The 17,436-nt window shown below is 41.2% G+C and overlaps 4 protein-coding genes across 6 annotated transcripts in view; 3 read left to right on the plus strand and 1 right to left on the minus strand.

Moving 5' to 3' along the window:
* The window catches only part of si:dkeyp-68b7.12 (rho GTPase-activating protein 30), a 19,112-nt gene extending 18,898 nt beyond the window's left edge, over positions 1-214 (minus strand). Inside the window, exon 1 of the mRNA XM_061254458.1 lies at positions 146-214. The gene's annotated coding sequence lies outside the window, so the exon portion shown is untranslated. The remainder of the gene's footprint in view (positions 1-145) is intronic.
* A 1,337-nt stretch (positions 215-1,551) lies between these two features.
* Positions 1,552-6,960, plus strand: LOC133136977 (zinc finger protein 660-like). The gene is made up of 3 exons (XM_061254900.1): positions 1,552-2,391; positions 4,396-4,502; positions 4,652-6,960. The coding sequence occupies exons 1-3, from the start codon at positions 2,103-2,105 to the stop codon at positions 5,843-5,845; spliced, it is 1,590 nt and encodes a 529-aa protein (XP_061110884.1). The 5' UTR covers positions 1,552-2,102; the 3' UTR covers positions 5,846-6,960.
* Positions 6,961-7,365: 405 nt separating this feature from the next.
* On the plus strand, positions 7,366-11,402 carry LOC133136984 (zinc finger protein 287-like). Of its 2 annotated transcripts, none has more exons than XM_061254913.1 (3): positions 7,366-7,765; positions 9,565-9,650; positions 10,016-11,402. In XM_061254913.1, the coding sequence occupies exons 1-3, from the start codon at positions 7,495-7,497 to the stop codon at positions 11,171-11,173; spliced, it is 1,515 nt and encodes a 504-aa protein (XP_061110897.1). In that variant the 5' UTR covers positions 7,366-7,494; the 3' UTR covers positions 11,174-11,402. The 2 variants fall into 2 exon arrangements, with proteins under 2 accessions (XP_061110897.1, XP_061110898.1); XM_061254914.1 differs by having other exon boundaries at positions 9,565-9,639.
* A 1,569-nt stretch (positions 11,403-12,971) lies between these two features.
* On the plus strand, positions 12,972-16,223 carry LOC133136971 (zinc finger protein 180-like). Of its 2 annotated transcripts, none has more exons than XM_061254882.1 (3): positions 12,972-13,394; positions 13,995-14,083; positions 14,702-16,223. In XM_061254882.1, the coding sequence occupies exons 1-3, from the start codon at positions 13,133-13,135 to the stop codon at positions 16,037-16,039; spliced, it is 1,689 nt and encodes a 562-aa protein (XP_061110866.1). In that variant the 5' UTR covers positions 12,972-13,132; the 3' UTR covers positions 16,040-16,223. The 2 variants fall into 2 exon arrangements, with proteins under 2 accessions (XP_061110866.1, XP_061110867.1); XM_061254883.1 differs by having other exon boundaries at positions 13,995-14,072.
* The last annotated feature ends 1,213 nt before the right edge of the window (positions 16,224-17,436 follow it).

Below are 17,436 nucleotides of genomic sequence, written 5' to 3' on the forward strand. Positions count from 1 at the left end.
CCCTAACCCGCTCCCCCACCCCCCAGCCTGCCGGACCCTGGCGGTTCCAAGGGTTCGGGAGCGATTCGACAGGGGCAGGGAGAGGAGAAAAGCGAGAGAGATAGAGAAAGAGAGAGTGTAAGAAAGAGTGGACGAATGGTCTTACCTTCGCTTTGCCTTTTGCACTAGCAGCAGTAACAGCAGCAACGATGACGCAAAAAACCACCAAACTTCCCCTCCCCACTTCCTGAGTCTCTGTCTCTTTCTCTCTCTTTCTTATGTGCTCGCTCCATCTCTTCCGTTATCTCTCTCTCTCTCTTTCTCTTTCTCTCTGTTACCTACATTCAGATGAGAAGGGTACCTATCTCTGAGCTCCAGATTTGTTTTATTCATCGGGTTCAGGCGATGTTCTGGTTTATGATTGGTGGAGGGAGTAGTGCTGGTGTTTTCAGTGTTTTGTTGGCGCACATATTTTGCAGCATTTGGAAAAAATAATAACCTGAAGCTAGTCCATTTACGGCACTGTTGGTTTGGTGTGTGGTCTACCAAGCTGCAGCTGACTCCTTTGCCCTTCTTGCCAAATTTTACATTTTACATTTCCATATTGCAATCTCATCTTCTTTCATTTGCTGACACATACCGCATACCCTGTGATCGGCCGTAATAAATCACTCCCTTACAAAATAAAATCACAAGAACAAAAACCACATGTGAACACGCAAAATGTGAAGAGTACACATGAACTATATTAATAATCCCATTCATAAGAGGTAACCTATTGAGTCACATTTGTTTTGTTTTCACATGTGAAAATTGTAGTTCGTATTTTATGTGAAAATGTAAAGATTCAAATGACTCAAAGTGATCTATTCTCTTTATACATGGGAAAACGTCTATTTGACCTATGACATTTTTGTTTCATTTTGACATGCCTGAATATTAAAATTTTTCACAAGGAACTGCCTGCCACAGTCCAGCACATTACATTACTGATGCTTTTATCCAAACTTTGTTGATTTGACTAGGCAATGGACATTCCCCAATGTGAGCAATGTGGGGTTTGGGGCCTTGATCCAGGGCCCAACAGCTATGTGGGCCTTATCATGGCTATACTGGGGCTTGGGCCACCAACCTTGGGCCCCTGGGTCCCAGTCATGTACCTTAACCACTATGCTACAGGCTGCCCAGACTAATCACAGCATCAATCACAATGTGGCATGTTTTGCAATGGAGCCCTTCGCATCTGAACTGGACCTCTTCCTCCCAAATTTAATTCCAGGTTAAAGGGGATTTTTTGTTTGTTTGTTTGTTTGTTTTGCCTACATCTGTTCATAATAATCAGACATATTGTAGACCAGAGGTGTCCAATCTTATCCAGAAAGGGCCGGTGTGTGTGCAGGTTGTTGTTTTAGCGCAGGACTAAGACAGCTGATTCTACTCATCAAGGTCTTGATTAAAGACCACGATTAGTTCATCAGTATAATCAGGTGTGTTACTGCTGGGTTAAAACAAAAACCTGCACCCACGTCGGCCCTTTTAGGATAAGATTGGACACCTCTGTTGTAGACCAATACCATGAAATAGATCTAAGCTTCTGCATACATAGTTCAGAGTTTGGAGGAAGAAACTGCCAACCAATTGTACTGGCAAATGTGTCAACTGCTTCAATACATTTAATTATTTGTTTTTCCTTAGGCTTCTTATTCACCCATCAATCTGCATTCAGCTTTACTTGATAGCTTTTTACATTTTATTTTATTAAGAAAATTGCCTATGCCGATATGCAAATATAAATACCAACTTCGTGCGATAAGTGTTTTTGTGCTTTGTACAATATTTAGTGCACAAGCGTCGTGTGCCTTTGACGCTTCTACACAATTTGGTTTAACCCACGTAGACCGCATAATCTCAAATGTACAGCAGCGTCAACTGTTGTAGGGTGTTTACGGTAATATCTCCAGCGTAGTCCGGAAGCAAACACTTATGTACCGGGTGCTGCACTGCAGTTTGATAGTGTATATAGTCGATTCGAACGTAAACCCCTTTTATTTGAACTGAAGTCGTTATTTTATTAGAATTTAATTATAGATATATTTAAACCGATACTGGTAGGTTGCATTATAATGTCGTACAGCAGGAAGTCTAGCTGCGTTGCGTTCCAGGCACAGTTATCTCCAATCCTCGAGATATTAGCCCAGACCGCGGTGGCAGAAATTAATAAAATCGTCGACGATGGGACCGCAGTTTTACGTCTGGAAATGTCTCAAAATCAAAGGGAAATTGAAACTCTGAAGAGAAAAGTACAGTCACTGGAGCGCGAGTTGTGGACGACGCGAAGGACCGCAGAATCACGAGTACACCCGCCGCCTGTTAGTGTTCCGATTTCGGATGAATTACGACGAACTAAAAGAGGTAATTGGAGCAAGCGACAGCCGTCATATATTAGCCTACACTTTAATTATAAGGTTACTTTAATTTAGTACTCCTTGTGCTTAAATTAGACAAGATGTATATTGTATGACTTCTGTTTACGGTGTATGCCGAGTTCTCGGGAAAAGTCTATAACGGAAATGTACTCCCGAGGTAGCGTTTTCTGTGCGTAGCCTCGCCCCTTCCCCTGGAAACTGCAGTTGCATCAATATCTAAGATGGCGAAATAGTTATATTTCGGTCAAATTTAGGTTGCATTCTAAAATGCAATGAATGAAAAGAAAACGTAAAAAGAAACTTTCCATTGTGTATTTCTGACAACCCTTTCCCATTCTGTAGTGTTTATAAATCCAGAAGTGAGCATCATCATCGGGACGTAAATGGGGGGGAGACGCTTGTGCCATTGCTTAATTTAGTTTATTTTCGGCATAAAGTGCAAAAAATACAAAACAACATAGATGCAAACGTAATAATTCAGTTGTTCATTTTGCAACGAAATACGGAGAGGCAGGCTGAGGGTGACATGCAGAGCAAATAAAGATCTATGAAGCAAAATGTCAGTCGTGTACCCTGTGTTCACCGTTTGGTACATCGCCTTTGATAAAAGCGTCTGCATAATAAAATGGCATGTGATGCAGTGCCCCCTAGTGTCTCCAAAACTATCCAAAATGGCTAAACTGCAGTGCTGTAAATCATAAAATAATCATATATTTTACTACAAACCAACTGTTTTAATTCATGAAACTCACTTTGACGTCATTTCAGTGGATTATCTAGTGAATCTTTTCATCAGGAATAGGGTCTCGACATGTACGTTTTCCTCTTATGCTGGATTACGACTAAGCATTGATATCACATTGAAAAATAATGTAAAAGAAATGTGACCCGCTCTGGTACGGATACTTAAATATGTCATTATTCACGCTTGTGAAATACTCTCGTGTATGTCTTTTGTTGTGAGGGGATTTCAACACTCAATTTCGTTGTGAGTGGTGTTGTCTTTCATCGTAAAACATGTCACAATGAGCCCGGATGCTCGTTAAATTTGCACTGCACTGCCCTGGGTTCGCAGCAGTAGCTGGGTATCGGTACACAGCGACTTAGTCCTCAATATAAACATGCCTTGCATTATTAGCAAAGGCCAACAGTTGTCTATTACAGCCAGTGCAAATGACAATATCAAGATGAGGTAAATAATTTAGATTTTACAAGCAGTGATACAATATAGGGTGGCGTAGTGGTTAAGGTACTTGACTGGGACCCGCAAGGTCGGTGGTTGATCCGCACAGCCGTTGGGCCCTTGAGCAAGGCCCTCAACCCAGCATTGCTCCAGGGGAGGATTGTTTTAGCCATTTAAGTGCATCAGGAAAAAATTGGTCCAAGCTTCCAATAACTGATAGAAAACAAGAAGTACGACTTACATGCTTGTACAGTCCTGCGTAGAGCCATAGTGAAAAAAACGTTTGGGGGTTACACTCAGCTGCCAGTCACAGTCCTAATTTTACAATTGTACATGCCATACATTGTTGGGAAGCTTATACTGTCCACTACTAGGTAAAGGAGTTCGCAATCAAACAGAATGAACTGAAAAGATTTTACCATGCCATAAATAGCAATGCGTGACTGATGTAGGTCAGAGGTGCCTACCCCTGCTTACCCGTTTGTTTAAAAAAAAGAAGAAAAAAAAAGGATTGTTCAAGAAAAGCAATGGTAAGATTTTATATTGATACAAAATTCAGTTGCTGTTGTCCAATGTGTCACACTGGGCAGTGGGTGCTTGTTAACTGGCTGAACTAACCAACAATGGTTGCACTTGAAACCCACGTAGTAATGATACTGGAGCAAGTAGTTTGTTCCTTCTTCTCATAGTTTGGTTGCAGGAGCACAGAAATGTCTGACTCATGTGTCGGCTTGGCCACTACGGGAGTGTGCACAAAAGGGTTAAAAACTGTTTCTCCCCCTTTCTGGGAACCCTCTACCTCAACAGAGAGAGTCTTTCGGCAGGAGTTGATCTTCAGTCTGAGAAGAGATGGAGAACCTGCAGGTGTGGAGGAGGGAGACACACCTTTACAGTCCAGCATCTTGAGGAACGAGGTAAACTCTGTGTGTGTGTGTGTGTGTGTGTGTGTGTGTGTGTGTGTGAGAGAGAGAGAGAGAGAGAGAGAGAGAGATCAGTATCAGTATCAGTATCAGTATCAGATCTGAGCTACATTCACAGTAATTTCCTGGTTCCTCTGTTACAGTCTGCGAACAAGGAGAAGGTCAGGACTGAACCAGTTCTTATCAAGCAGGAGAAACTGGAAGAGGATTTGTGTTACAGTGACCCACATCCCACACCTGTAGAAGAGGAACAGGTAATACAGCCCACACCAGTAGAAGATGGGAAGAAACCGGACACAGAGCCCACACCTGTAGGACACCCAGAGGAGCTGAGTGAGCAGCACAGGTGTGGACACGGTGATGAGGAGCTCAGTGGACTGAAGTTTGTGGGGAAGGCAGAGCAAGAGGAAGAGCATGTAGCCCAGAGACTCAATCAGACAGGATGTGAACCCAGTGCAGAAGGACTCAACAATCTGGGCTCTGAGTATGTAATGTATGAGAGAGACAGTCAGCTGTGGACTTCCTTTACCCAAGAGGACAGTGACATAGAGACTGATGATCCAGTTTGTTCTAATGCTACAGAACATTTCTCACAGAATCTATTAAATCACGCACAGCTACAACATGCTCCTGCCACCATGGAAGTCTCTGGAAACACACTGCCCTCTTTTGGGGCTTCATATGTTGAGGAGTTTGATCAGATGGGTGAGAAGCCGTCTGCTTGCAGTGAGGAGCTCAGATCAGAGGCCATTCACACACAGCAGGGTCAGTACAGAGAGAGACTTGAGCACACAGTGGAGAGAGAGAATCAGACATTACTGCCCCAGCAGCAGCAACATGGAGCCTCAGTAAAACACATGAGAGGCAGTGAGAGCCCAGCCCAGCCACACTCAGGCTCTCAGTATGAGACCAGCTCTACTCTGAGTGCCAGGGTTTTCAACACTGGGAAGATGGGCAAGACTGATGGACAAGCTGACTTTGGAAAGAAACTATTTATTTGCACATATTGTGGGAAAAGTTTTGATCGCTGCAGCCATCTCATCTCGCATCACCGAATTCACACAGGAGAGAAACCGTACAGCTGCACACAGTGTGGGAAGTGCTTCAGTCTCAAAGGTAATCTTGTAAAACACGAGAGGGTTCACAGCGGATATAAACCATTTGGCTGTGCACTGTGCCTGAAGAGATTTGCTCGGGGAGCTAACCTTAGAGCGCACCAGAGGATTCACACAGGAGAGAGACCGTACAGCTGCACCCAGTGCGGGAAGAGTTTCACTCGCCAGCGAAACCTTGTGGTGCACCAGAGGATTCACAGGAGTGAAACCATACAGCTGTAACTTGTGTGAGAATAAATTATTTAAAACTTTTTTTTTTTTTTTATGTAAGAGCTATTCAAACTCATCAGATTCCACTGTTGAAACGCATACAGCTTCAATCAAAGGGGTTTATTACTATTCTGTGTATTAGCTATGTAGTTTCAATTAACATCTTCTCCCAAAGTCATTAAACACATGACAAACAAGCAGCAGTCCTTCACTTTGTGTGGCTTTAATAAAATTTTTTAAGTGCAGTTTTGACTTTTTTTTTTTTTTTTGTTTCGTTTGAGCTGAACAGAAGACCGAAGGCACCAGAGGCAGAAATCACGCTTGCACCCTGTCATTCTTGCAACCCTGTTGCTATACTGCAGTTTTTACACTCATTGGATTGCACAATGAAATATTCCAAGCATGTTACATATGACCTGGCAACCACACATTTTGGGGGAACATTGTGGAGGTATTGTAACATGATGTTGTCCATATCTTTATTCTCATTATATTTCTTTTTATACGTACATAATCAGTGAGCACTTATTTTTTCAACTTATTGGTCTTCTTCTGCTGTAGCCTATCCACTTAGAGGTTTGAGAGACAAGCCACCTTGTCTGGCACCAACAATCACTCCACGGTCAAAGCCACTTAGATCACACTTCATCCCCATTCTGACATTTTGTCTGAAAAACAGCTGAACCTCTTGACCACGTCTGCATGCTTTTGTGCATTTAGTTGCTGCCACGTGATTGGCTGATTAAATATTGGCATTAACAAGCAGGTGTACCGGTCTTCCTAATAAAGTGCTCAGTGAGTGTATATGTATGTGTTCTGTCCCAATCGCATTGCTTCTATCCTTTTTTTTTTTTATGAGTGTGTGTGTGAATGTGTGAGCCGAATACAAACTCACACAGGCCGGAGAATTCCGGCTCCAACCGGCTTTGAGTAAAGATTACAAAAGGGAGGATGAGAAGTTGCTTCTTTGTCATCGATTGAGGTAGTTGTCATTGGAACTGGCACACACATTTGCGCAGTCCCTCCTGCTGGGTACAAAGAACCAGTATGTATTATGCTTCTTTATCACGGCGTTGACTGTAAGCAGGTGCAGTCCTAAGCAGAAATAAAGCAGAAGTACAGACCCCTCTGGTGTGATGTGTTTTCCTGACTGGATTGCCTTTTTATCACAAGACAAGGGTGGAGTTTTCCTTCTCAACCCAACAGTAGCTTACCAAGTTACTACAAGTATGTGCTTGTCCTACACAAAGGCCAACGCTGCATTTTAACACTGGGACGATCCAGGATGCCGACTGCCCCCAAGTGGAGCAACAGCTGCGAAAAACTTTCAAAAACCCACCTATTTATTAATGTCCATATTTATTCATATCCATCCGACGTTGTTATTGCCATCGCTGTGACTCCTGAAAGTAATGAAATGCACAAATGGTACACATGCCGCAGTTTTTTTTTGCTGCAATTTTTACTCCGTGTTTACGGTAAATTATGACATCATCAACTTGCGGAAATAAACGGTGTTCACCTCCACTCAAGCTGCTAGCGACTCAGCTAGCAAAGCCAGCCACGGCTCCTGATTGATAGCTTCGTTCTTCCTCTAGATAGCTACAAGAAAAACTATCTTAGTAAGGCATTTAAAAGGTTGAATAAAATCATTTGTTAAAATGACGAATTATGCTTTTTTTCAAACACGGATAACCTCCATTATGGAAATCGTGACAAATTCAGCGATTGCAGAAATAACCAAACTTTTTGACGACAGTTCGTCGGCTTTGTGTTTTGAAATATCTCGCAGTTTAAATGAGAATGAAGCGCTGAAAAACAAGCTACAGTTGCTGCAGCACGAGCGCAGGACGGCGCCAGGACACAAAGTGGAATCGGCGAGAGCGCGTGGGAGTCCTGTCAAAACTCGATCTGTTGGAGTGCAAGTTTTCGGTGAATATGAGGATGTATTGTTATGATATTTGTGAAGGTAGTTGCTTTAGAAATATTGAACAGAAAGCATGACGTGTGGTATCTTCCCTTGATGTAATTCGGGAAAATACAGTCCTCTCCAAAAGTATTGGAACAGCAAGGTCAATTCCTTTGTTTTTACTATACACTGAAGACAACTGAGTTTGAGGTAAAAATATGTATTGAGATGATCTTTTATTTAAATCTAGATTTCTTAAAGAACTTAGAATTTATCACCCGTTGTATCAGACCACCTAATTTTAGGTGAGAAAAAGTGTTGGAACATACTGGTGTATTGTTGACTGACAGGTGTTTTTTTTGTTGCCCAGATGTATCCTGTTAGATTGATTGGTTAAACAATAAATAGTTCTGAATGTCTACTCTTGGTTTTAGCCTTGGGTTTTGCCTGTGAAGTCTGCTTTTCTGTTAGAAAATATAAACCAACATGAAGACCAGAGAGCTGTCTTTGGGAGAAAAGCTTGTCATTAAAAACGATTCAACATCAATATAGCACTAGTCCAAGTTGACTATGGTAACAAAGAATGAAATTAATCGACACACGGTCTACATTAAGTGGGCGACTCTCTGCAAGTGTTGCAAGCTGTGTCTGGGTGCTTTCACAAAGTATAAACAACATGAATATTAGTATCTTATAAATATTAGTAAATATGAAATAAATAACTAATACACATATTAGTTCTTGTAAGAAGAAATGTGTGTTTTGTGTTTAATGATACCTTTTAAGATTATACAATGAGAACAAATTATTATTTAGAATTTAAATTTATACAACTTTTAGTGTGATAAAACTGCATGGCCAGAGTCTAGACGTTTGCAGTGTAATGCAAATTAAACCACATATACTTTATTTTTGGAAAGCTTTCTTTTGCTCAAAATTAAAGATAAGATGCTAAAATGTTGTTTACTCATGATCAAGAACATTAAAAAGAAAAAAATATATGATCTAGTATTATATAAAAATTTGTCCAGAGATTTGATGTCTGAGATGTTACTCCTCAGAAATAATAAATGGGAAACAATTTTGACCTTTTTGGATTCAGGAGATCATTCAAGGGGGTTCTGACCTTTGAAGCACAACGTACGTCAAATTTCTCTTCTGCTTTTTGTTAACAGTGACCAAAAGTCTAGACTGATTTATGTCACACTTTCATAGTGTCTGTTGTGTTACTTGTTTATAATACAAAACAAAGGGTTTTGATGTAAAATAATAACTGATAGTGAATAGTCTACATTTAAATATGTTCTATAGCTAGTTTGCAAAAATGGCCCTTTTGCCTATTTCTACAAACAAACTTATTTGTGTGCTATTGTCTGTGGTGTTACCGCCTTCATGACAAAATATCAACACGTACTTACTCGTCTTTATCCACAATATAAGATTTTTAAGCATAAATACGGTACACTACTAAAGGGCAAGGGCACAGCAAACTAGTTCATTGTTTTCAAAAATCTTGACGTTGGATCATGCAGTGGTAACACTACAGACTTTAATGTTATGTTATGCATTAAAATAGGTTTAAAATTGAATTATTTAATCATTAAAAAGAAATTAGGCTCTGAAAAAATGAAATACTGTCACTGTACACCATAAGCTAATAAACCTAATAAGAGGAAACTAAAACCATGGCAAAAGCCATGGCCAAAAATAAGGGCCTGCATTCAGGTGGTATTTCAGGGGGGGCACTGAGACTGTCTGAATGATTCCTAACTTACTTTATTACAATTACATTTAAATCAATTGTATACATCCTATCATGCAGTGGAAGAGCAGCAGAGAGAGGGAGTCTTTGGCAAGGAGTGCAGCTTCAGCCTGAGAAGAGATGGAGAACCTGCAGGTGTGGAAGAGGTAGACACACCTGTCCAGTCATTTCACACTTGGAACTAGATGTGACACAGTGCAAATTGTTACTATTGTGCATTTTTAATTTTCTGAAGCTGTTTCATAAATTTTATTATATAGAAGACGATGTGCTACACCAGATATGTGATTGCAGAATGAACATTTGTGAGGTGTTCGACAAATGCCATAATACATGCCTTATGCAATATTTCCCACATCGTATCACTGTTAATATTAAAGCTGTGGAGCTTCACCAGGTTCAGATTCATTGGTTTCTCAGTCTGCACACCTATGTACTTTATGTACGGCTAAATATTATTTTATTTGATGCACATTCCATTCTCACCAACTGCTGGGCTCCTCTGTTGCAGTCTGCAAATGTGGAGAAGGTCAGGACTGAACCAGTTCTCATCAAGCAGGAGAAACTGGAAGAGGACTTGAGATACAGTGACCCACAACCCACACCTGTGGAAGAGGAACCGATAACACAGCCAACACCAGTAGGAGATGTGAAGAAACCAGACACAGAGCCCACACCTGTAGGAGACCCAGAGGAGCTGAGTGAGCAGCACAGGTGTGGACATGGTGATGAGGAGCTCAGTGGACTGGAGTTTGTGGGGAAGGCAGAGCAAGAGGAAGAGCATGTAGCCCTGAGACTCAATCAGACAGGATGTGAACCCAGTGCAGAAGGACTCAACAGTCTGGGCTCTGAGTATGTAATGTATGAGAGAGACAGTCAGCTGTGGACTTCCTTTACCCAAGACGACAGTGACATAGAGACTGATGATCCAGTTTGTTCTAATACTACAGAACAGTGCTCACAGAATCTGTTAAGTCATACACAGCTACAACGTGCTCCGGCCACCATGGAAGTCTCTGGAAACACACTTTCTTCTTTCGGGGCTTCATATCAGACATTACTGCCCCAGCAGCAGCAACATGGACCCTCAGTAAAACACATGAGAGGCAGTGAGAGCCCAGCCCAGCCACACTCAGGCTCTCAGTATGAGACCAGCTCTACTCTGAGTACCAGTGCTTTCAACACTGGGAAGAAGGGCAAGACTTATGGACAAGCTCACTTTGGAAAGAAACTGTTCATTTGCACATATTGTGGGAAGAGTTTTAATCGCTGTAGTTATCTCACCTCACATCAACGAATTCACACAGGAGAGAAACCGTACAGTTGTGCACAGTGTGGAAAGTGTTTTAGTCTCAAGGGTAATCTTGTACAACATGAGAGGGTTCACAGTGGATATAAACCATTTTGTTGTGTGCGGTGTGGGAGGAGATTTGCGCAGGGATCGAACCTTAGGGCACACGAGAGAATTCATACAGGAGAGAGACCATATCCCTGCACCCAGTGCGGGAAGAGTTTCACTGTCCAGAGTCATCTTGTTGTGCACCAAAGAATTCATACAGGAGAGAGACCATATCACTGCACGGTGTGTGGGAAGAGTTTCACTCGTCAGAGTTATCTTTTTGCACACCAGAGGATTCATACAGCAGTGAAATCCTACAATTCTAACTAGTGAGAGAATATCTATCTAGACGCATATATTATTTAATGGCCCTTCAAACTCCTCTGTTTGTTTTCACTGTTGCAATAAACCGTTAATTGAGTCTGTATGTATTAATAATCAGTACTGTATATTTGAGTTAAAAACACGATTTGCTGAAAGATTTTATGAAAACGTGCGACAACATCAAGCATGAGTGCCTCTGTACATATGACATTAATAAAATTGTGTTTCAGTTTAATTTGTTGTTTCTGCATCTTTTTTGTTTGAGCTGCACATCAGCACACCCCCACCCAGAAGACAGAAGGGGAGTTTTGACAGGAGTTTTTTTTCCTGGGAAACATTTCAGTCGGCTGAGTTGGAAAATGCACGGGTCAGTACAGACAATAATGTCCATATTTATTAGAATCGTCGCGTTACAGTTAAAAAATAAATTAATTAATAAACAAAAGAATGTACTGCATAACTCAGTCTAACCGACTTTGTAAAGGTACAATAGGTAGTTTCGGACTCCTAACGGTCAAGAGAGGAATTGCAGCAACAAATAACCTCAAACCACAACACTGTTCCCTATGTCTATGAATATAACGCGTAATATAAGGCGTTACAGTTGTGTTCTCGGGCACTGTTTTGGAAAGCTGACCGTGACAAACGCAACAGAGTCTGCCGTCGTGGTGTTCTATTAAGAAAATGTTCGCTGAACAGGTGACTTTATGAAATCTTGACTTTGATGTGCTACACAACACTATTTTTTGTCTAAAAAGAGTAACTAGCTATGTAACTAGCTGGCTATATAACTAAGACATGATAGTCTACCACAAACGATGCAACTGTAGCTTACAGTTTGAGAGAAATAAAGGTTTAGCTAAACACGGATGATTGAACGCGTAAAGAGATAAAAATTAACGTGTAGCTGCCCAAATTGCACTCCAGACAAGCGATCACTGAAACTCTGTGTACTATTGCTTATCTAGTAAGAAAACAATACCAGTTCGCAACAAGCAAAGTAGCTATTACTCGTTAGCTTCCCAAATTTACAAATATCCACCTGAGGCATAACGCTTGCGCACTAGGCATTGCTACTATGTTCATTTTTCCTACATTTTATCGTAAGTGGATATTTGTAAATTTTTCAAGCTAACTATAGCTAGTTTGCTTGTTGCTACCGATAACGAACTGGTAGTGTTTTATAACCAGATATGTAGTCTTCGCTTGGATAATAAGCAATAAAAGCCCCCACGCCAATTGGCTGTGGCAGTTAGAACCAATTTTCAACCAATGAGCTGGGATTGTTGTACAGCTGTACATTGTTTTGATACAAAGTGACGGCCCGACAAATGTACACTTTGAAACCAGAATTAAAGCACTATAAACACAGGCAGAGGGTGAGTCAACATGTCAGTGAGCCTTTTTCAATAATAGGAAGGGATTTCCAATGGTCTTGTAACAATGTTTTAACACAAAGACCTTACCTAGTGTACCTTTAACTTGTATGGCTGACAGAGAATCTGCGCAGGCGCCTTAGCTTTGCTGCCTTAAAGAAACAGTGCACCTGTTACAACGTGATTGGAATAAAGTCGTGGGGAGGGTTTTTTACTTTCTGGATTTCAACCTCTTCCACATATTTATTAATGTCCATATTTATTCGTATCCTTCAGTCATTGTTACTGACATCTTCTATTCGAGTGAGATTGAATGCATTTTCGCAAATGGTAAGAATTCGCAGTTTGCGATCTGCCCTGTCAATTTTGTTGCGATTGTATTTACGGTATTTACGGTACATTATTACGTCATCAACCTGCGAAAATAAATGGTCTTCATCAAGAACTTGGTTGTTCTTGTTCGCTTCTTAGGTGGCAACTCCAGCCACAGCTCCTAATTATTAGATTAATTCTTTTTGAAGGTGGCTACGGAAAAATAAATTCTGTTTAATTGAGGCGTTCAAAAGGTGGAGTAAAATTGTTTGGTAAAATGACGAATTATGCTAATTTTCAAACACAGATTACCACCATTATGGACATCGTTACAAAGTCAGCGATGGAAGAAATTGGCAAACTTTTTATCGACAGTTCATCAGTTTTATGTTTGAAAATAGCGAGGAGTTTAAATGAGAATGAAGCGCTGAAAAAGTGGTTGCAGCAGGACCTGAGGATCAAGCCACGACAAAAAGAGGAAATGTCAGGACCGCGTGAGAATCCTATCAACACTCGATCCGTTGGGGTTCAAGTTTTCGGTGAATATAAGCTTTTATTGTTACGCAGGTAATGGTATCTGTGATCCGTTTTTGACAAGCGGTTTATTTCCTTTTTGTAATTCGGAAAAATATGTTACGTAAGACGGGGTTGTGTCATCTTCTCACTCTTCCTTAAGAGTTAGCATTTCAAATTAAGACCAAATGTCACATTGCATTCATGTAGCAAGTGCTCTTCGCTATCCAGAACACCCTTCAAATGGAAGAAACAGAAGTGCATTCACTCGGTCAATGCAAACAATAGTGCACGAAATGGCCAACACAACAACATTCCCATGCCAGCGAGTCGGTCTTAAGATGCGACCTCCCTTATGGCTCCCGAGTGCAATTTAACTATAGTACCTGCTGTAAATTAACACAGCCTACAGCAAATACACACTGAGTACACCCATAACCAGTTCTAAGAAAAGACATTTAAAACCATGACAAAGACCATAACCTAAAGGTAGGGGCTGGATTTGGGTGGTTTGGGGGACTGAGCTTCATTCTGACTTGGTGCATGTAGTAAAGCAATATAATACGCATGATTACTGTCCATGTTTATTTCTCATTTAAATAAATTGTCTACATCTGTTCATGCAGTGGAAGAGCAGTACAGAGAGAGACTCAGAGAGAGACATGAGTACAGCTTCAATCTGAGAAGAGATGGAGAACCTGCAGGTGTGGAAGAGGTAGACACACCTTTACAGTCGTTTCTAACTTATGACGTAATGACCACTATTGTGAAAAGTTTAATTTTCAGAGGATGTGCTACACCAGCAATGTGATGGTAAACTGTAGATTTGTGATGTGGTCGACAAAGAGCATGATACCTTTAGGCAATATTCAGAGCTGCTTATTAAAGCTTGGCATGTGGTGCATTGTCAGATTCAGCTTCATTCTGTCCTGTGACCCCAATCCTTCAACGTTACACAGACCGATGGGTCAAAGGCTACAGGGCCTGCAGTGTGTGTGTGTGTGTGTGTGTGTGTTTGTGTGTGTGTGTGTGTGTGTGTGTGTGTGTGTGTGTGTGTGTGTGTGTGTGAGAGAGAGAGAGAGAGAGAAGCCCACATACACAGCCACACACTTGCATGCTATATTTCGACTTCTTGTTGGTATCCGAAGACTGATACCCAGAGAGGAAGAGGGAGGTAGGGAAAGACACCTGTCTCTGGAGAGGTAATACACAGTGGATTTTGTGGTAATACACATTTCAAATGTATCCCTCCAATACTGTAAATACTGCTAAATATTATTTTATTGAAAAGACATTCCGTTAATACCAACTCCTCTGGACTCCTCTGTTACAGTCTGCAAACAAGGAGAAGGTCAGGACTGAACCAGTTCTTTTCAAGCAGGAGAAACTGGAGGAAGGAGTGTGTTACAGTGACCCACAGCCCACACCTGTAGAAGAGGAACAAGTAACACAGCCCACACCTGCAGGACATAGGAAGAAACCGGACACAGAGCCCACAACTGTAGGAGACCCAGAGGAGCTGAGTGAGCAGCACAGGTGTGGACACAGTGATGAGGAGCTCAGTGGACTGGAGTTTGTGGGGAAGGCAGAGCAAGAGGAAGAGCATGTAGCCCAGAGACTCAATCAGACAGGATGTGAACACAGTGCAGGAAGACTCAACAATCTGGGCTCTGAGTATGTAATGTATGAGAGAGACAGTCAGCTGTGGACTTCCTTTACCCAAGAGGACAGTGACATAGAGACTGATGATCCAGTGTGTCTGTCAATTCACACACAGCTTCAACATGCTCCTGCCACCATGGAAGTCTCTGGAAACACACTGTCCTCTTTTGGGGCTTCATATGTTGAGGAGTTTGATCAGATGGGTGAGAAGCCGTCTGCTTGCAGTGAGGAGCTCAGATCAGAGGCCATTCACACACAGCAGGGTCAGTACAGAGAGAGACTTGTGCACACAGTGGAAAGAGAGAATCAGACATTACTGCCCCAGCAGCAGCAACATGGACCCTCAGTAAAACACATGAGAGGCAGTGAGAGCCCAGCCCAGCCACACTCAGGCTCTCAGTATGAGACCAGCTCTACTCTGAGTACCACTGTTTTCATTACAGGGAAGATGGGCAAGACTAATGGACAAGATGACTTTGGAAAAAAACCATTCATTTGCACATTTTGTGGGAAAAGTTTTAATCGATATAGTCAGCTCACTTCTCATCACCGAATTCACACACAAGAGAAACCGTACAGCTGCACACAGTGTGGGAAGTGTTTCAGTCTCAAAGGTAATCTTGTAAAACATGAGATGGTTCACAGTGGGGATAAACCATTTGGTTGCACACTGTGTGGGAGGAGTTTTGCTCTTGCAGCTAACCTTAGAGCGCACCAGCGAATTCATACAGGAGAGAGACCATATCACTGCACCCTGTGTGGGAAGAGTTTTGCTCAACAGGCTACTCTTATTGTGCACCAAAGAATTCATACAGGAGAGCGACCATATCACTGCACCCTGTGTGGGAAGAGTTTTGCTCAACAGGCTACACTTGTTGTGCACCAGCGGATTCATACAGGAGAGAGGCCATATCATTGCACCCTGTGTAGGAAGAGTTTCTCTCAGAAGGGTACTCTTGATGTGCACAAGAGGATTCATGCAGGAGTGCCCCTATACAGCTATAGCTAGTGTGAGAATGCTTAACAATTAAATAAACACTCATTGAAACGGAATGTATTCGTAATCTGTACTGGCACAATATTTAATCTAAAAAGACCATTTTCTGACAAATGTCATGAAAACATGTGAGTACATCACACACGAGTGTTTCCCTTCATGTAGCTTTAATAAAATGGAAATGTTTTAATATGAAGTGCAGTTTTGGCTTCTTTTTGAGGTTAACATCGCCACACCCCCTGCTCCTGCCATGTCTTTCTTCAAGCCATTAATGCAGCCAGCTGCTTTCAGTATGTACTTGTCTCTCCTGGCTGAAGAACTGTGCTCGTTGCCAAATCCACGTAGCAACGCTTTGGTTTGCATCTTCGCTCGTGTTCACTGACCGTTGAAGACGCAGGTCAAACAGACTGGCGGTACTAGACGATGCAGCTTTATTAAATGTCGCGATGACAATAACATGCCTGGCCACTACGGCACACAAACCTGATCATACACGAACAGATTAGTAAAACTAGAAAAGGACAGACAAAGTCGTCGCTTTACGGGTAAAATAAATTACATTAAAAGAGGAACCAACTTCCTAACTTCCGTTGCAGAAAGAGAATTTGCGAACTGCGCAGGCGCGCTAGCCTTGCTTCCTCGTATATCCTTAAATAAACAGTACACCCGTTACAACGTGATTGGACTAAAGTAGTGGGGAGCGTTTTTATTTTCTGAACTTGGATTTTTCAGCTCTTTTAATCTTCGACATATTCATTAATGTCCATATTTTATTCATATCAGTAATTTATTTTGGAATCGTTCATTCTCATGAGATTCAAACACACCGCAATTTCCGAATGGGCTCTTAATTTCGTTAATAACAAAATGCCTGGTTTGATAGTCTTCTTTTTATTGGAGGAGAAGATCGTTTTCATGTATTGTCTGATTTCAATTTCAAAAATGTTAAATAAGGGTTTAGAGTTATTAAATTTGGATTTGTGGATATGAAATTTATGATAATGATTTGGTTAATAACATACTTTTCTTTGATTTTTTTTTTTACTTTTATTGAAACCAAACAAATGTTGTAGGCATAGTGTGAAATCAGAGTCAATATTGTCAATAATAAATCTACTTAAGGCCTTCCTTAGTCTTTTGGTATGAGTACAATGCCAAAACAAATGAAGAAGGGTTTCTGGGAGCACTTCATGAACAATTTATATTGATATCCTTTTTCAATTTTACAAGATACTGATTTGTTGGGTAATATCTGTGTATAAGTTTAAAGGAGACTTCCCTAATTTTATTTGTCAATAAATACTTAAAGGGTAAATTCCAAATACTTTTCCAGTTAAGGCGAGACGTTTTGTGAATGCTTATAGATGAGGGACCAAGCAAGCAGCATTTGTTGATGGAAATTGGATAAT

Source organism: Conger conger, chromosome 9, assembly GCF_963514075.1.
Source record: "Conger conger chromosome 9, fConCon1.1, whole genome shotgun sequence".
NCBI classification, from domain to species: Eukaryota; Metazoa; Chordata; class Actinopteri; order Anguilliformes; family Congridae; genus Conger; species Conger conger.